Source organism: Hyperolius riggenbachi, chromosome 1 (genome assembly GCF_040937935.1).
Source record: "Hyperolius riggenbachi isolate aHypRig1 chromosome 1, aHypRig1.pri, whole genome shotgun sequence".
In the NCBI taxonomy this organism is placed as follows: domain Eukaryota; kingdom Metazoa; phylum Chordata; class Amphibia; order Anura; family Hyperoliidae; genus Hyperolius; species Hyperolius riggenbachi.
The window spans coordinates 535,822,154-535,841,680 of record NC_090646.1 but is presented as its reverse complement, the minus strand read 5'-3'; the positions used below and the strand labels follow the sequence as shown (position 1 = coordinate 535,841,680).

Below are 19,527 nucleotides of genomic sequence, written 5' to 3'. Positions count from 1 at the left end.
GCGGTACAGTGCCAATTGGGTACCGGTGCTGTCATCCCAGCTCTGTGCAGGGAAACCGGGGTAGGTTCCCGATCAATACAGCAGCATACCTTCAAATCCAGTAACAGCACAGTACAAAGAAACAGAAAATGTTCAGCTGAGTGACGCTTCCTGATAGAAATAGAAGACATCCCCTGAAAATAAGCCCCAGCACATCTTTTGGTGCAAATATTAATATAAGACGCTGTCTTATTTTCGGGGAAACCCAGTAGGTATGCCAAGGATAGCCTTATTACTGTGTTTACTGTTTGTCAGGCAGCCCTGCAGAGTAGAGGGTGCAAGGGACTCTGAGAGTACATAATCTGCTTGTAGTACAAGGGGAGAGTGGTGCAACCCACTGTTTCCCTCCATGTTTGTTTCCTAGCACTGAGCTATTGTCCATTGTCCGTGACCATTCTCTTAACCACTTGCAGATCTGCGTCGCCAGGTGCCTCCCTAATGAATCAGGAAAGGCCGCTCGGGCAAGCGGCCGTTTCCTGTTAGATCACGGAGCGGGTCTCCGTGAATAGCCTGCGAGCCAGCCGCTGATTGCGGCTCGCAGACTAAATGTAAACGCAGCGCCGTAAGGCAGATCGGCGATCCCCGGCCAATCAGCGGCCGGGGATCGCCACCATGTGACAGAGGACATCCTGTCACAGGCTGCACAGGACGGATAGCGTCCTGTGCAGCCCAGATCACCAGGGGGGACAGGTAGGAGAGGGAGGGGGGAATTCCGCCGCGGAGGGGGGCTTTGAGGTGCCCCCCCGCAACATGCCTATCCACCGGAGCGATCAGACCCCCCCCCCCTGCACATCATCCCCATGGGGGGAAAAAAGGGGGGGCGATCTGATCGCTCAGCATGCCACCTGTTCTGTGCTTGGGGCTGCAGAGCCCACCCAGCACAGATCACAAAAAACAGCGCTGGTCCTGAAGGGGGGGGGGGGGGGTAAAGGCTGGGTCCTCAAGTGGTTAAATAGTCAAGTGCAGCATCACATTTTCAAGTAATATGGAAATAGACTGGTACGCATATCCAATTTTGATTGACCAATTTTGTCACTCCCATGTGTGTTCATGGTATTCAAGATCTGATATCCTCGTGCTACATAGAGGTGGTTAAATTGACAAGTGATTGGCCAATCAAAATTGCATGTGTACCAGGCTTTACCCTCCAGAAGGGTCTTGTAGCTTGAATTTTTGGTTCCTCAGTCTACTCTGCCGTTGACTGAGTCTGGACATCTGGTAATGTTATTAATCCAAGATATATTTATATAATGAACATTATGTTTGTTTAGATAAGCACTTGCGTGTTGTTCTGTGTGAACTGGTGCTGTGACAATGCAAGATGTAATGTTCATTTCGTCACAAAGCCATTATAAGAGAGAAACGATGACTTTCCCATGGGAAAGCTGCGGGAACAGATCTTCTGGAAGTCATCATTAAAATGGAGCTCAGCACAGTGCAGAGTTGTGGCTGTGTCATCTTCCACAGACAAAGCTCTTTCCAGGAAACGGCGCACCTTTGTGTGCTCGCAGACACCCCCCCCTGCAATATAATTTCCATTTGGCTGCGTTTCCCCTGCATTCGATCCAGTATTGGTTTGGCTCTTGCTGAGAAGATATCTAGTTACCAGCTTCCATAATTGCATTATTGATCTGGTAGCAATTTTGAAATGTTTAATAGCCTTTGAAATGATAGGTTTTCTGCCTTCCCTAGAGTGAGGTATGTAGTGACCCACTACAGACCTGGTGCCGCACCTTTTGCCCTGGGAAAGCATATAGTCCTTCACTACCTGCATTGTGGCCACCAAACTGGTTGCCTTGTGCTCCATTAGAGAAAGGAAAATGCCATGCACCATGGTGTTCTGCAACACTAATTTCTCATTTAAGGCCACGTTCGCAGTAGTCGTTGGGTTCCCTATGACAACAGGAATGCAACAGTAGGACAGCGCTGCCGCACATTATGTTGGGTACAGTGAAGCATAAAGTCAATAAAAAGTATGCTTTGCACGTGTGTTTAGTAGCAATGCACATGGTACAGGAAGAGATTGGTCTGTGGAAGATGACACAGCCACATAACTCCGATTTGTAGTGCGTTGCGATGCTGCAACTAATAAACAGCAACACTCTCACAAGCCCTTTGAGTCCGACAGGAGAAAAGCGCTATACAAATATAGGAATTATGTGGGGAAATTTTGCAAAATATGTCTTGGACTCATTTGAAATTAGTTTTATTTATTTATTTTTTACTTTTTATGTTCTCTCCCACTTTTTCATTCTTCTCTCATCTTAAATAGACTATTATAAGATTTGGTCTTCAGCTGAAATCAGGCATATACAGTACTATTAATGAAGTTGAATGATTGATATCTCACTGATGTCTATCATCTACCTGTTTGCCACGGTGCACTGCTCAGTATTAGATTTCAGCAAACGTCTCGTCTAATACTCGCTGCACTTCCACTGCTGCTAGCTTTGTACCGCTCTACCAATGTAGGCACGGCCTCACCGGAGTCTCTGACCCTCTGCACATTTGCCAATGGTCCTCCTAGGTACCCTTCAATTTGGTCAAGAGCCCCCTTATCTGAGCAGTGTTGGTCAGTGAAATTAACTTCTCCCTCTTTTCTCTCTTTTTTTTTTTTTTTTTATTTTTTTTTATTAACCACAAAGACAACTGGACGAATATATTTGTCCAGTGTATTTGTGGAGAGTGCACCTCTAGATTGTTACTAAATGAGGCACATGGGGTATCATTTTAACAGGGACAAGTTGTAGAATTAATTTTGGTGTGTCTAAAAGCTGTGACCCACCTATGAAAATTAGGTAGGGACAAACTCAATCAAACATAAAAAGTAATTTTCAGAATTATAATCAAACTTGGGAAAGTTTTAGCAACGCTACAAGAGACATATGTGGTATCATTTTAACCGTGATAGGTAAGAGAAAACAGTTTAAAGAGTTTTAGGGTTGAGGTCCATGCCTCCTGTATTCTTTTTAGTCACAAACTGAATCAAAAGATTAAAATTCGCATATTCTGTACCAAAATAAAAGACTTGTAAAATGAAACCGAAAACGAAGTGACAGAATATAAAAGAAAAAAACATATATTGTTACTTTAGGAACTTGGCTTTTTTAATATGTATGCCATGAGGGTATATTACTATTATTTTTGAAAATAAGGTCTTGTGAATCATCCGTAGTGTACAATGAGAAAGCAAAAAACAGAAAAAAGACACCTTTATTTCCAAATACAATATTGTCACCATACATTGTGCTAGGAACATATTCTAAATGTTGCAATAACCAGGATGGATGAGCAAATAAAATTAGTGGTTTTAACTTATAGTCAGCACTGTTTAAAGGATACCCGAACTGAAATGTGACATAATGAGATAGACATGTGTTTGTACAGTACCTATCACACAAATAACTATGCTGTGTTCCTTTTTTTCTTTCTCTGTCTGAAAGAGTTAAATATCAGGTATGAAAGTGGCTGACTCAGTCCTGACTCAGACAGGAAGTGACTACAGTGTGACCCTCACTGATAAGAAATTCCCTTTTTTATCTATTTCCTGCTCTCAGAAGCCATTTTCTGCAAGGAAAGTGTTTTAAAGTTGAAATTTCTTATCAGTGAGGGTCACACTGTAGTCACTTCCTGTCTGAGTCAGAACTGAGTCAGCCACTTATATACCTGATATTGAACTCTTTCAGACAGAGAAAGAAAAAAAAGGAACACAGCATAGTTATTTGTGTGCTAGACACTGTACATACACATGTCTATCTCATTATGTCACATTTCAGTTCGGGTATCCTTTAATGTAAAGCTATAATGGATGTAATTGGAGAAATAGTTTGTTTTTTCTATTTTTTCCCTTTAAAATGCATAGAAAATAAGGTGATTACTAAACAAAATTACCACACACTGAAAGCCTAATTTGTCCTGAAAAAAACAATGTATAGATCATTTAGGTGTGATAAGTAGTAATAAAGTTATTGGCCAATGAATGGAAGCAGCGCCTGTATGTGAAAATTGCTCTCAGGCTGAAGTGGTTAAATTCAATGTACTAGTGTTTCCGTAGAATTTCTCTGTGTGCTTTCATTGTTTGTTTCCCAGTTGGTTAGCGGGATTTCCTGTCCTGGTTATCATTTCATCAATCATTTCATCAATTCAGGAAGTGACAAAGATGGCAGTTAAAACCTTTTCAGTAGAGTGAGGAAGGGTTGGAATTCAGACAGGTTTTATCATTCTAAGCCTTTGTTGGAAAGACTTTCTCACTTTCTGTTATGCCTTGGCATTCATGTAACCAGTGCTGAAATGCTGTTGGTTGAAGGAAACCGTTTCAGTTTTCTCTGTAGCATTGTATGCATCTTAACAGGACATTGATGTGTTGAATTAAACATATTTATAAAACTTTATCTTTACCTCTCTAGTAAATCTTAGTAACTTTAGACATGAATAATTCTGGAGATTGCTATAGAGTCGTTCTCATTTGATGCTAAACAATCATGCTATTTTGCTGCATTTACACTGAAAGCTCCTATAGAGTTCATTGGCCTTCCCTGTACATAAGGGTGCAAAGTAGATCTTGCCATTTTGCTTATTCCAAATAGCCTCCAAAGTTTTCAACTTGCTGAAGCTTTATTGCTCTTTTCCCAGAACGTCATTTCGGACAGCACCCCTGGATGAGACTTGTCTCCCTCCCCACTGTGGACAGGAAACTGTTAAAAGAAGAATTTGCATAAGCAATAGGCAGTCACATATAAGATACTACACCTGCCACAGTACCTCAGTTTAGTTTCCTGTCCCGGACGGGATGCATGGGAGAGGTCTCCAGGAGTGCCATCCATGTCAGGCGGCAGGGGCAGCGGTTTCCAGGGCTCCAAGCAGCACTGTTCAGTGAACAGTCGGAGCCCTGCAGCGTGGAGGAGGCTTCTCCATCGGAGGCAGCAACTTTATGCGCGCATGTGCGTGCATTGGAGAGAGTTCACTTCCGGTTGAACCGGAGGTAGTCACGCGCTGGCGTGCATTTGATCAGTGGCTTTAACTTGTGGAAATCCTAAACAAAATTATATACCATTTTTTTTCCCCTGAATGGCATAAATTACACCTATCTGTATACAGCTGTCATTTTTGTAGTGGAGTTTTAACTTTCAGTGGGTGTGCTGCTGTCCCTGCATGTGATCCTAGATAACGTTTTTGCTTGGGACGTCAGCTCTTCTAGTTTTCTCTAGTTTTAGCACGTCAGCACAATTTGTCAGTTTTTTTTCTCCAGGCTTGCATACACACTGCAATGTATTGCTCATGATTGTAATGTTATCCTATTGCAGTATGTTGTGTTCTTCCCAGGCTGCTACTGGTCCCGTTTTTGTAAAGACCCATTATATATACTTTCTGTATGTTGATGCCTATGGTTTGTAATTGTACCATATTTGTTGTGTATGACATTCACTGGCATTTCAAGGGGTGTGCGGCATTCTTCTTTTATGTTAAAGGAGAGCCCCACACTGTAGGATTTGATGGCTTGTGGAAAGAGGCATGCTGGTATATTCCAGAGAGGAGGCCATAATTGGGTCCCCTTGGTTTTCATCAAGGCATACTGGTCTTTTGCAGCTATTGGATGAGCTGTACTTGCACTTCATATGTGTACTGACAGTACACTGAGTTGATATACCACTAGTGGTGGGTGAACAATGCAAACACTTGTTCGCGATCGTTTCAATGATGTTTGGGGCAGACCCATTGACTGGCACCCACTACAAACGAATTATCATGAATGATCGTTAACGCTGTTCACCCATCAGTATATACCACACGTGCGTAGCCTCGGCTCTTGGCTTTCGGGCACTATCCATACATGTTGAGTTAGCAGGCCTAACCATACCCTGACCAACTGGTTGGAGTAACTCATGAAAGTTCCTATTTTAGCCATGAAATTGGGTATGTGAGCATTGCTGTAGATCTTGACACTATATATATATATATATATATATATATATATATATATATATATATATATATATATATATATATATATATATATATATATATATATATATATATATATATATATATATATATATATATATATATATATATATATATATATATATATATATATATAAGCAATTTGTATGCAAGCTGGTGATATTGGCATTGACCTTCTCCAGTTATGGGCCTATATTGTATATTTAGGGCAAAACAGTCCAAATACCAATTTTACAGGGTCGTGTCTAAGCAGGATTTGTGGTATAGGTACAAATTGTTTGTATAGGTTACCACCCAATGTGGCAAAATGATAAATTCCTCTGCATTTGATCAGAAAGGCATCTCCTACCTATCATGGCACATCAACAGTCAATAGATTTCAGCAGGAAAGCTATTGATAAGCCATCAGGCTGAAGTTTTGCACTGTTCCAGGCTATGCTATGGCCCGCTGATCGAATTTCGCTCCTTCCTCACCCCCTAAATAATGCAAATCTTCCATTCTGTCTGATCAATAGTTTTGATACATTTTTGGTAAAAAAAAAAAATTCAATTGATCGGTCTTGTTGGGGCACTTCGCAGGTGCAATCACTGTGAACAAAATGGGAAATTTTAGTGTGTTGCCACTTTTTATCTGACATCAGATATTTTTTCTTCCTTAGCTTAAAGTGAACCTTAAGCCAGAAAAAAAAAATCCTCTGGTCCCCCGCTGCCAGCTAGTTTAGTTTTTTCCCGACAGGCCCGTCAGGACTGGCCATGCGTAGCTTTTTCCGCATTCCCGACTGTAATTAGCGCTATTGCGGCCCGCAACGCGTACAAAAATACATGTTGCCGCATATCTATGCATTCGTAATGCGGCAACGCGTATTTTTGTATGCGTTGCGGCCCGCAATAGCGCTAATTACAGTCGGGAGGGCACTGGACTGCTGCAGGGGGCTGGTAGAAGCCCCAGGTGAGTAAAACTCTTTTTTTTCTGACTTAAGTGTCTCTTTAATGTTGCCCTTTTTTTGAGTGAATCAAGAAATCTGCTGCTCAAAATCCTATTGTAAAACCCTGATCATGTGAGAAACAGTGGCATTGAACTCTAGAATAGAACCAATGCTGTGTTTCTATCAATCGAGGGCATACGTATTGTACACTGTATGCCACACCTGTACTGGTTAATTTGGTGTTTACAATAATGTCGTATTTTTAAAGACAGATGATTAAGCAGTTTGTCGTGGTGCTTGGGATTGTAATCCTTAGCTACTATAATTTTTTTTTTCTGTTTATGCTCTTCTAGGAACCATTTGAAGATGGTTTCGCCAATGGAGATGAAGGAACACCAACTGGAGATGGTGTGACCAATCACGCTGCAGACAGCAAAGGAGTGGTGAAGTTTGGTTGGATCAAAGGAGTTCTGGTGAGTAAAACCTTACAGCTGAGCTTTGCAAAGTCATCACATTCACTTTTTTTTTTAATTTTTTATGAAGATTACAAAATACTGACCTGAATTTCAGTACTGGAAGATGTCATAGCAAGACCCATACTTGTAGGTAGTAGAAGTGTAGATGTGTTGCCCTTCAGCTTGCATGGAGGGGGCAGTGCCAAGTCACTGTCTATACCCACCCTCCAAATTTGGTGTGCAGAAGGCATGACTGTTAAGATCTTCTCAAATTTAATTCATTATAGGTGCATCTATGGGCATGCACACTGAAAGAGGACTACAAGCACCACAAGCTGACAAAAATATCAATACTACACATCTACAAATAAAGCTGATACTGATCATTCGTGTGAGTTCTTTTAATCAGGATGATATCATTTATTGGCTAGCTTAAAGGGAACCTTAACTGAACGGGGGGTATAGAGTTTTACTTACCTGGGGCTATTACCAGCCCCCTGCAGCAGTCCTGTGCCCTCGGCGCCGCTCTGGAATCCTCTGGTCCCCCACTGTCACTTAGTTTCGTTTTTGACGACTCACCAGTCGCCGGCCGCCATGCGTATTATTGGACGCATTCACCAATGCAATTAGCGCTATTGCGGACCGCAACGCGTACAAAAATACGCGTTGCCGCATATATACGCGTGCGGAATGCGGCAACGCGTATTTTTGTACGCGTTGCGGTCCGCAATAGCGCTAATTGCATTGGTGAATGCGTCCAATAATACGCATGGCGGCCGGCGACTGGTGAGTCGTCAAAAACGAAACTAAGTGACAGCGGGGGACCAGAGGATTCCAGAGCGGCGCCGAGGGCACAGGACTGCTGCAGGGGGCTGGCAATAGCCCCAGGTAAGTAAAACTCTATACCCCCCGTTCAGTTAAGGTTCCCTTTAAAAGAAAAAGAGCAAGCTTTCAGCCAATGGGCCTTCTTAACTTTATTCTTGCACTTAAAGGAATAGTTTACCGATAGTATCCTGATTCAAAACTTCTCGTATCAGTCTCTGAGCGATAACAGTCTAAAGGTGCGTACACGCGCACTACGGCTGCCAACGAGCGGTCCGCCAGACCCTCCCGCTGGGCGGACTTTCAGGCGACAGTAGCGCGTGTGCGCACTGTCGGCAGACTGATAAGGCTGTTTCGGAACGATCTGCTCAGCGGATCGCTCAGAAACAGCCTTATCAATCCACCGACAGTGCGTACACACGCGCTACTGTCGCCTGAAAGTCCGCCCAGCGGGAGGGTCTGACGGACCCGTCGTTGGCAGCCGTAGTGCGTGTGTACGCACCTTAAAGGTGCATACACACATCTGATTTTATGCCCGATTTGTCTTTCAAACAAAGGTCGTTCAGGCTCCTTGTACACACAGACAACAAAACGATTATAATGTTAATTACAGCTAATTTACATGTCGTTTGATTGGTCATTGGACTTGATAGAACAATGGACTACAACAAATGACTGATCAAATGACATGTTGTTTGAAAGTCTATTAGTGTCAAACTAATAGACTTTCAAACAACAAGTCGTTTGAACACATGTACGGACCTAACTGTCGTTCGTACGACCGTTATTCCATGGATCCGCCAGGATGATCAGTCAAAACTGATCATATCAGTCTAACGATCGTTCGTACACATGCCAAACTGTCGTCCAAGCTGTTGACAGCTTTGAACAAAAAGTCGTTCAGAAATATCAGACGTGTGTATGTACCTTTACAGTACCGCTGGTTAATGAAATGCAAATTGAAATCAGAACAATTAAAATAGTCAGGAAGTGCATTCTCATGCAAACCAGAATTATCTTCTTGACCATCTGTTCTGATTAGGAACCTTCTTGCTGTCCTCATTGACAGTATGACACCATATAGGTCTCCGCTCATTATGCCATTAATACTAGGATTCTGGGGGGGGGGATGTGCAGTTCCAGGCACACCGTGAAATGCGCTGTAGAAATACACATCACTTGATTTACCTGTCAAAGGGTTTGTAATTCTGTATGGCCAGTCTTGAGATTTATGGAGCTTTGTCAGTTGGCACAGATCTTTCCATTGGCACTCCATTTTAGCTTTGCAGCTTCCTGTGACATCTGTGTGACCAGGCAGTGTCTGATCTGTGTGTGGGGTACATGGCAGCTCGGGGCAGGGTGAGCCAAATGACGCACAAATTCTGGGCGCCGTTAATTACCATTCCCCCTCCGTGTCGTAGCAGCTCGGAGGGAGAAGAAATTGGGGGTCCCTGAATTACCCGTGCTCTATGAGCAGACTAGCATTACTGCTATAGCCGTGACATGCTTTGGTGCTGCGCAGCATGCAGCAAATGCCCTGCTTCAATCCGTGTAGTGATGCGGATTTACTGTCCAACGCTATGTTAAGGCTGCCATCTGATGCGCTGTGGAGAATGGCAAAGGTGTGTGTGTGTGTGTGTGTGTGTGTGTGTGTGTGTGTGTGTGACTTACAAGACTGGCTGAACAGAATTACAGATTACAGATCTGAGAGGCAGAATAGATTGACTGCATATGGATTTGGCTGCTTTTGTCCAGGTTTCACATTATCTGTCCTTGCTCGCAGGGCTGTGGAATTTGTATAAAAATCATCCGACTTCTCAGTTTATGAAACCACAGACTCTAACTCCAGGTACCCAAAAATTGCTCTGACTCCTTGACTCAGACTCCACAGCCCTGCTTGCTCGTGTGTGGCTTATCGTAAAGCCAGACCATGTTAGAATATGCTTCTTGTGTGATGCCGAACTCCCTTCCAATTGCATACCATAAACTGAGGCTACAGCATTCACTTAGCCTGGAAGTACCTCATGAAATATGTGCCAGAATAGGATTTCCCGTTTAGCAGGTGCATGATGCCTTCAGGAAACATTAAAAAAAACATTGTTATTTTTAAACCTGTTTTCATTGATCCTGAAGCCTAATGATTTGCATAGTGCAGTCTGAGGTTGTCTGTTTGCTATGACAGGAAATCTTTTCCCACACTGCCCTAACAAGCAGGAGGGAAGCTATAGACAGGGCAGTGGCTGCTGTAGGTAAAATAGTATGCTGGATAGTCATTCTGTGGTTGAAAACCTGCACATGTATTGTTCTACTCTCTCAGCTAGATATTCACTCACAGCACCATATTGGATTTCCTTATTGTCACCCAGCCACTTATAAGGCACATTGTGGAAGATGGACACGCCCCTTGCTCACTCCAGCCTCTCCCCCTTCCTGCTCACACCAGCCTCTCCCACTTCCTGCTCACCCATTCCACAGCACCATGACAGCAGGTGAGAACAAATGAGGATCCTGACAGACTGACAAGAAAAGAGCCCTTACAGCCATGCCATACAAAGCTTGCAGCAGCATATTACCCCTGTCTCCTGACTCTCCACATCTCACCAGACCAACACTTCATGACTATCCCAGTTCTGACTCTCCAGCTGCTTCGTAGACTCCCCCTTTCAGCATCTTTGTTTTTCCCGCTTGCAGAATTGCATTAGACAGTTCATGTTAAAGGATACCCGAAGTGACATGTAACATGAGACAGACATGGGTATGTACAGTGCCTAGCCCACAAATAACTATGCTAAGTTCCTTTTTTTTTTTTTTTTTTTTCTTTTTTCTCTGCCTGAAAGAGTTAAATATCAGGTATGTAAGTTGCTGACTCAGTCCTAACTCAGACAGGAAGTGACTACAGTGTGACGCTCACTGATAAGAAATTCCAACTATGAAACACTTTCCTAGCAGAAAATGGCTTCTGAGAGCAGGAAAGAGATAAAAAGGATAAAACAGTTAGAACTTAAAAAGTAGATTTAAACCTAAAATACAACTGTGGAATATCTTAAATCATTTTTAGGAGAAGGAAGAAAGATACAATTGTTTGTTTTAATAGTTTATTTTCGCTTCGGGTGTCCTTTAATACAGAGGTGCCCAACCCCCGATCCGGGGCCCACTGCAGGTCCGTGGGGCGTTTGCAGCTGGGCCGCGGGTCTGTCCTCTTGCCCCCCCCCCCAAAACCTGCCTCTCCATAACGCCCCCACCGCCGCCACTGCTTTTACCTTAGCTGGCGGCCACTTATGGCAACGGCGATCCCCGCTACAGGAAGCCGCTCTCCTGCTTCTGCCTCATCACAGCAGCTGGGGGACGCGCTGCTGTAAATCCAAATAACACGTAGGAGAGGAGAATATATATGTAAGCGTCCGCCAGCTAACAGCAGCTGCGGGGGGCAGGGGAGAGTATACTGGGCGCTATATTGGGGCACTATTCTAGCTATGCTGGGCACTATACTTGCTATGCTGGGCACTATACTTGCTATGCTGGGCACTATACTAGCTATGCTGGGCACTATACTAGCTATGCTGGGCACTATACTAGCTATGCTGGGCACTATACTAGCTATGCTGGGCACTATACTAGCTATGCTGGGCACTATACTAGCTATGCTGGGCACTATACTAGCTATGCTGGGCACTATACTAGCTATGCTGGGCACTATACTAGCTATGCTGGGCACTATACTAGCTATGCTGGGCACTATACTAGCTATGCTGGGCACTATACTAGCTATACTGGAAACTATACTAGCTATACTGGGCGCTATACTGGGCACTATACTAGCTATGCTGGGCACTATACTAGCTATGCTGGGCACTCTATACTAGCTATGCTGGGCACTCTATACTAGCTATGCTGGGCACTCTATACTAGCTATGCTGGGCACTCTATACTAGCTACGCTGGGCACTCTATACTAGCTATGCTGGGCACTATACTAGCTATGCTGGGCACTATACTAGCTATGCTGGGCACTCTATACTAGCTATGCTGGGCACTATACTAGCTATGCTGGGCACTATACTAGCTATACTGGGCACTATACTAGCTATATTGGGGCACTATACTAGCTATGCTGGGCACTATACTAACTATACTGGGCACTATACTAGCTATACTGGGCACTATACTAGCTATAGTGGTGTAATACCTACCCTTACTGGGCACTATACTAGCTATGCTGGGCACTATACTAGCTATGCAGGGCACTACCTACCCATACTAGGCACTATACTAGCTATACTGGGCACTATATTAGCTATACTGGGGCACTACCTACCCATACTGGGCACTATACTAGCTATGCTGGGCACTATACTAGCTATACTGCGCACTATACTAGCTATACTAGCTATGCTGGGCACTATACTAGCTATACTGCACACTATACTAGCTATACTGCGCACTATACTAGCTCTACTGGGGCACTACCTACCCATACTGGGCACTATACTGGCTAAACTGGGCACTATACTGCCTTGTAAAACCAGGGCTGAGGAGTCGGAGTTGACGTTGGATGATTTTTTTTTAACAGACTCCACAGCCCTGTGTGAAATGCATGCTATGTGTCAAAACTCACTGCAACTCGCGTAGTGGGAACGAGCCCACAGCCTGTATAATATACTGAAACTTTTTTTCCTGTGTAGAATTTTCTGTTTTCTTTTTTCTTCAGAGATTGTGCTGTAATGAGGTAAATGGCTATTAATAACTGATACCTGTGTTTTCTTTCCAGGTACGATGCATGCTGAATATCTGGGGAGTAATGTTGTTCATTCGGTTGTCTTGGATTGTTGGACAAGCTGGAATTGGTAGGTCCTGTATTGTTCAGGAGGGAATCCTCCCACACACTGCCTCTTACAGTAGGAAGAACAATAAAAAAAACCTGGCGCAGCCTCCTCTGAGTGTAGCTATAGTCACCACATGATAACCAGTCTGATGCAAACCCACTTCTGAAATTCCAGACAAACTTGACTAATGTAAAAATAATTTTCACTGTGTTGCCAAAAGAATGGCCTTTGATGTATTTCCTGGAGCTGGAAGAAGAGCTTTGCTGTATGACTGATGCGTTCACATAACGGCTGGCTGAATTGGCTTTCCTTGTGCTTTTATAATCTGTATAAAGCATTGCTTTCTGCAAAATAGCTTTTTTCACCTTTAAGTTATTTCAGAATAATTCTGGTGTTATTTAAGATTAGAAGCTACAAATGGTGCAATATTATTACATGAGCTTGTGACACATACTGTACATATCTCATCTTTCTCTCACATCTGGATGGATGCAGCTTTTGTGCAGTGGAAATGCTGTAGACAAATGTCAGCTTTCAATCTGAATGCTGCATGTTTCCTTCTGAGGTCATCTGTGTTTTTTATAAGGCCCGGGTGGTTGAATTGTGCATCTGCCAAGCAGTTTAGCCTCCCGCCCGCCAGTGCAATTCAGGTGCAATTAAAATGCAGCCGAAATGCAGCGGTTGTAATACCAGGCTTGTCGAGCGTTGACACGCGGTGTCGTTACAAGCGCCCGGCCAGTGCATGAGAGCAGCTGACAGACGGTGACTTCACCGTTTGCCAATTTCCTGTGTGAAAGGGCCCTAAAAAGGATGAATGGAAGCGGGATGGGGCAGGAATATGGAGTAACACTGGACCATGAGGACCCATCCACTTTTTATTTACTCTGCATAGTGGTACTCTCTGCTCTTCCTCCTCCCTTCAGCTCCCCGGGCTCTGCGTTGAAAGACTTTCACACGGCGGAGTATGGTGCAGTCCAATCTCCTTTAGCACAAATGAACGGAGCCACCCATTCTGACCGCTAGGACGTTGGTACCCATTTTCTTCAGCATAGCAGCATGGGTGGTGTGACCGTCGCAGTGCCTTTCACTGTTGATCCTGGGTAGTGGCAGTGAAGAAGCAGTGCAGGGAAGGGAGTACCTGTGCTGTGGACAGGCCCTTACTGACTTGTAATAGAACTGTCACTTACCTGGCTGTTGTGCTGATCCACTGCCTCTAATGCTCTAAGCCACGCCTCCAGAATGAGTATGTAAGTCAAGAGTTGCTGTTTTATCCCTGTACAGGAAAGCGATTTAGGAGTGATTCCGTTTTGTGATTCTGTAACATTGAAATGCAATCGCTCCAAAAATGCTTCATGCACCATCAGCAAATCGCTAATCACTGTCGATCACTACAGTGTGAACACTATTTATTTATTATTTATTTATTGTATTTATAAAGCGCCAACATATTACGCAGCGCTGAACATTAATTTAGGTTACAGACCATATTTAGGGGTGACATACAGCAAAATGACAATACATGAATACAAGAAAACCAGATCACACAGCACAGCATGAGTACCAGGTAATGCTTAGTCAGTCACTGGATGGAGCATGGAGATTAGGCATGTTAGGTTCACTCAGATGCCTAGCATGGGTTCACAGTAATGGAGGTGCATGATCAGGTAGGACACTACCATTGACTTGCATTAGCGGCAGCATTTTGCTGATCGCCAGTGATCAGCAAATCACTGAAAAATCGCCCATTGTGAACTAGCCCTGAGTCTGTTGGCAGGCTTACTGGATGTCAGCTAATCAAGCCACGGATCAGCATAATTGTGTAGAAAGTGTCATTTATACCCTCGTTTGACTGCATTTCACATGATCCAGCTAAATCTGCTGTTGGGTGAAAAAGGGCAGGTGGGAAAGCTACAGAAGTCAGCAGTAAGGAGCTGAACATCTATGATTCACTGTAGGGCATGTTTAGATTTTCACACAAAGAAGGAAGTGCTTCAGTATAATTTGCAGTTTTGGGTTTTTTTTCCCCTTGATAATTTTCAGCCATAAAAATGAGGATGAGATTATGAGCTTCAGAGGTAATCAAAGTGACCCTTCATGAGTATATGCAGTTACAGCACAGTGCTGATGCACAACCATTGCCCTAGCTGACATTTTCAGACGTATGTTTGCTTAAAAAGGAAGGTAGTTTGGGTCATGTGATCATTTGGCATCTGCTTCCTGAATAGAAAGATTAAGCTCTTTGGATGGACAGTCACATGGGATACATGTCTTTTAGTACAGAGTCAGCTCGCTGTGTGTACATTTCCCAGCTCAGGTATGGGTCTCCCACATAGGAAGTGCAGGAATAAGGGATAGGTCCCTTTTTTTTTTTTTTTTCCCTTGCATGAAAATGCTGGTTGACTTTCAAAAATCAGGCTTCCATTTTTGTAAGCAATATACACTTTTTATTTCCACTGCATTTAGAGGTTATTAAAGAACATTTCTTCATAACAGTGCCTTTATGCATTTTCTTCTTTTTTTGTTTGCCAGGCTTATCTATTGTTGTCATTGCCATGGCTACCGTGGTGACCACAATCACTGGATTGTCCACTTCTGCCATAGCTACAAATGGCTTTGTGAGAGGAGGTAAGTAACACTGTAGCAGTCTGAAATATCTAACCAACAGGCCTTCAGAGAACCTTCACCAGGATGCAAATAACCACATCAGTTTGATGACTTTTCTTCTTTTCATGTATCAAGATTGTTTGCTTCTAAGCAGGTTCATTTCAGAAGATGTTTTATTAGGTTAGGTTGCCAGTGACTCAGATGGCTGCAGTTGTTTCATGCCAAGCTCTTCAGACCTATAAAAAGACAGCAGATCTGCTCTGCGAGCTGAGATTAACACGTGTTCACTGGATCTTGTAGGAAAAAAGAGATTATTTTCCTGTACCCCTTTTCCAGGCAAGAACAGATGCAAAATGTGAGCGACTGCTGCTCTGATTCGCATCACAACTGAGGCAGTATTACTAGTTGAATCAGAAGACCTACAGAAACACAGATTTGCATTACAGCTTAGGGATAAAAAAGGTTTCCTATACACACAATGTATGCATGGCAGAAGCTACTTACCATTGCAGGCACAACAGGGTTTGTGTAAAAACATCTAAAAGTCCATTTAAACTTACTTCTTGGCATACAGTAGCAGAAATGCTGTTTGCAGCATTATTCCAAAGCGTATTCCAAGTTAAGCGTTCCTTATCTGAGGCTTCTTCCAGCCCTAGAAGTCTATCTGGTCCAGCACTGCAGTTGCGCTGTCCTCTCAAGATCGCTGACCCCAGGTGGGTGCAGGCTTCTGCGCAGGCGCGCCGCTTGTGATCACGCTCCCATTGCTAGTAGCATTCTGTGCTGCACAGTTCATAGACGTACAGTGTGCACAAGAGGCGCACAAGCTGCAGTCCAGTGGGGTCGCTGATCTTACAGGTGGCAGCACAACTGCAGCGCTGGACCAGGTAAGTAAAGCTTAACTTTTTTTTTTTTTACTTTTTTTTTAACCGCTCTGATATCCTTTAGTGTGTACATACATACTACTATGAAAACCGAGTTTGAGGATCATTGTGTCTTTGTGCTTCTCATCTATATCACAGTGGTGTAAATGAGCAGGCTGTGTTTGTAGGCCACATCTCAGTACATTTCCAGCCTCCTATCACGGTGTCCTCTTCAGTGCTGTCAGATGTTTTGGAGCATGTCCTGCTGGAGCCAGGCTGGGCTCATACATTATATATTCCTGCCTTTAGAATAGCTTTCCTCAGCAGCATTTTAAACTTCCTGCATACTGAAAAGCACTTAGCCTAAATTAAGTAAAATGGCATCGCCTCACTCAACCTAATGTTGTGGCTGAAATATATATAAATCTACCAGGAATAAGCTTTATATTGACTCAATGTATTTTTGTTTCATTTGTTAGAATAACAAATGATAGCAAACTGCCTGCTTGGAAGGGTCTACAAAAGACTACAGACTTATAGCAGACACCCTGGGAAATGCTTAGTCAGTGGGGATTGATCAGCCGTGCCACACAGAGGCAGTGTGGAAGATCAGCAGAGCCAGATTGATTGTGAAAACACAGTTATCCGTTTACTGTAATAAGTAACTGTGTGCATCGCTTCATAATGTCTGTAACGCCGCACATTGTTTCAGAATGGCTTCTAACCAGTTACAGCTCCTGTAGGAGGAGAACAGATTGTTCCCCACTTTCCTCTGCAAATTGCAAACACGCTGCAAAGAGGTGGCAAACCTTTTTTTTTTTTTTTTCTTCTTATTGCACCAAAGTAAGTTTGTGTTTTGTTTTGTCCATTTTAGCTTGATATTCAACAGTAGATTGGTTTCAGTGTGATTACCTATCCGTTGATTCGTTTAGAGAAAAAAAAATAAAGAAAACTTGGAAATCAACAGGAAACTCCCATAGCTCAGTGTTTGGTCTGCTATTGCTCCTTTGCAAAAGCCATGCTTTTGCTTATCTTTTAGAGCAGAGAGAAAGTTCTGAGCTCAGGTCCACTTTAAAGGACAGCTGAAGTAAGGATGATATGGAGGCTGCCATAAATGTAGCTGGATAGTGTACTGGTTGTTAAGGGCACTGCCTTTGACGTGGGAGACCAGGGTTGGAATCCTGGCTAGGGTCAGTACCTATTCAGTAAGGAGTTCAAGGCAAGACTCTAACACTGCAGGGTGGCCTCCTTAGTCTGACAGGAGAAAACACTATACAAATGTTCAGATTATTTATTATTATTAGAATTATTTCCTTTTAAGAATACCAGTTGCCTGACAACCCTGCTGATCTTTTTGGCTGCAGTAGTGTCTGAATCGCATGAGAAACAAGCATTCAGCTAATCTTGTCAAATCTGACAGTGTCGGAGACATCTGATCTGCTGCATGCTTGTTCAGGGTCTATGGCTAAAAGTATTAGAGGCAGAGGGTCAGCAGCATAGCCAGGTAACTGGTATTGCTTAAAAGGAAATAAATATGGCAGCCTCCATATCCCTCTCGCTTCAGTTGTCCTTTAAAAATGCAGCAGGCCTGACATTTGTGCTCAAGTCGACGTCAGATGGCGCTAATGGAAATGTGCAATTTACATTGTGATGCTGGTGTCCTAGTGTTTTGCAGATTGTAAACTAACTAAAGGCACTCAGTTTAGGTTGTTAAAATCTACATGTTTTTTTCATTCACTGCTGCTGGTAGTGCAAGAAAGGCCCTGCTCCCAGTTACAGCACTCAGCCTATCACAAGTCATAAGTGTGGTCACATGATGTAGGCTTGATTTTCCAATAGCCTTAGCTTATTGTTTTTAGCATTCGGAATTCTAGAATCTGAGGGGAAAAAAAAAAAAAAAAAAAAAAAAAAATATATATATATATATATATATATATATATATATATATATATATATATATATATATATATATATATAATTTTTTCATAATAATGTACCGTAGGTCCACTCCAGGATGGATGCCTTCCTATTGCGCCTCTTTCTCCACAGAAGTAAGCCTGCATTGACATGGTACACTTGCCAATGTGTGTAAAACCTACCTGCAGCTCAGACCACCCTCCTCCCACTCGTGTACCTAATTTCATTTGCAATTTGATATACAGTAGCTGAATAGCACTATAGAGATATAACCTGTACGAAAGCTACAAGCTGTGTTCTGTATAGTAAAATGTATACATTATGTTGTAACCTTTAATTTCAACTTTACAGTCCTATTCAGAGACTCCATGCAGGGAAAAAAAACAAAACAAAGCAAGCGTGTAGTCAGAGCATGTGGAAAGTGGTTTCATTTCTCATTGTGTAGCCACAGCTGAAAACAAGCTAGTGATAGTGCTGTGCTTTGTGCCGTTCCTACTTCGCCCGTCCGTTTACCGCCCCAGTATTATTCCACAGAAAGGAAACACAGGGCTGCGTTCTCACGTACTATCAGAATCCTGGTGAACATTCTGCTTGTTTGTGGCAGCTGGAGTTTTTCACACTATATAGTAGAGTGAGCTCAACTGAGGCAGACATAAGTAAGCCTATACTGTTTAATCTGTATTCTCAGCTCCATTTCAGTTCCTGTTCATGCTGCTGCATTTTTACTAGGAACAGCAGGTTAGTTTGAATAGCATGCAGGAACAGATGAGAATCCATGTTTAAATGCTTGAGTTCAGATGCATTTGCATTATATTTATTAACGTACAACATTGTTCATAGACTTTAAATACTTGAAAAGCATCTGAATTTGATAGTATATTTAAAGGACCAGTATTGCAAAAAAAATTATATAAAAATTGTAGTGCATTAGATTTGTCCCAGAGTAAAATGCACAGTAATATTGTACAACCAATGTGTGCAGCAGCACCCAACAATCAGGGCTGCACCGCACTGAGAATCTTGGCAAAATCACTGGGATTTTAACTCGATTGGGCTTACGATTTTCATGTGAATGGTTGCGTGCAGCATTTTTAAAGTGGACCTAAATTCTTGCACAGGA

At 42.9% G+C, this 19,527-nt stretch overlaps 1 protein-coding gene across 3 annotated transcripts in view; it reads left to right on the top strand.

Moving 5' to 3' along the window:
- Positions 1-19,527, top strand: part of SLC12A2 (solute carrier family 12 member 2) — a 155,344-nt gene that overhangs the window by 64,554 nt on the left and 71,263 nt on the right. For all 3 annotated transcript variants that reach the window (XM_068246717.1, XM_068246701.1, XM_068246709.1), the window contains 3 exons: positions 7,280-7,399; positions 12,971-13,046; positions 15,555-15,650. In XM_068246717.1, the coding sequence (XP_068102818.1) occupies positions 7,280-7,399; positions 12,971-13,046; positions 15,555-15,650 (292 nt within the window). The remainder of the gene's footprint in view (positions 1-7,279; positions 7,400-12,970; positions 13,047-15,554; positions 15,651-19,527) is intronic.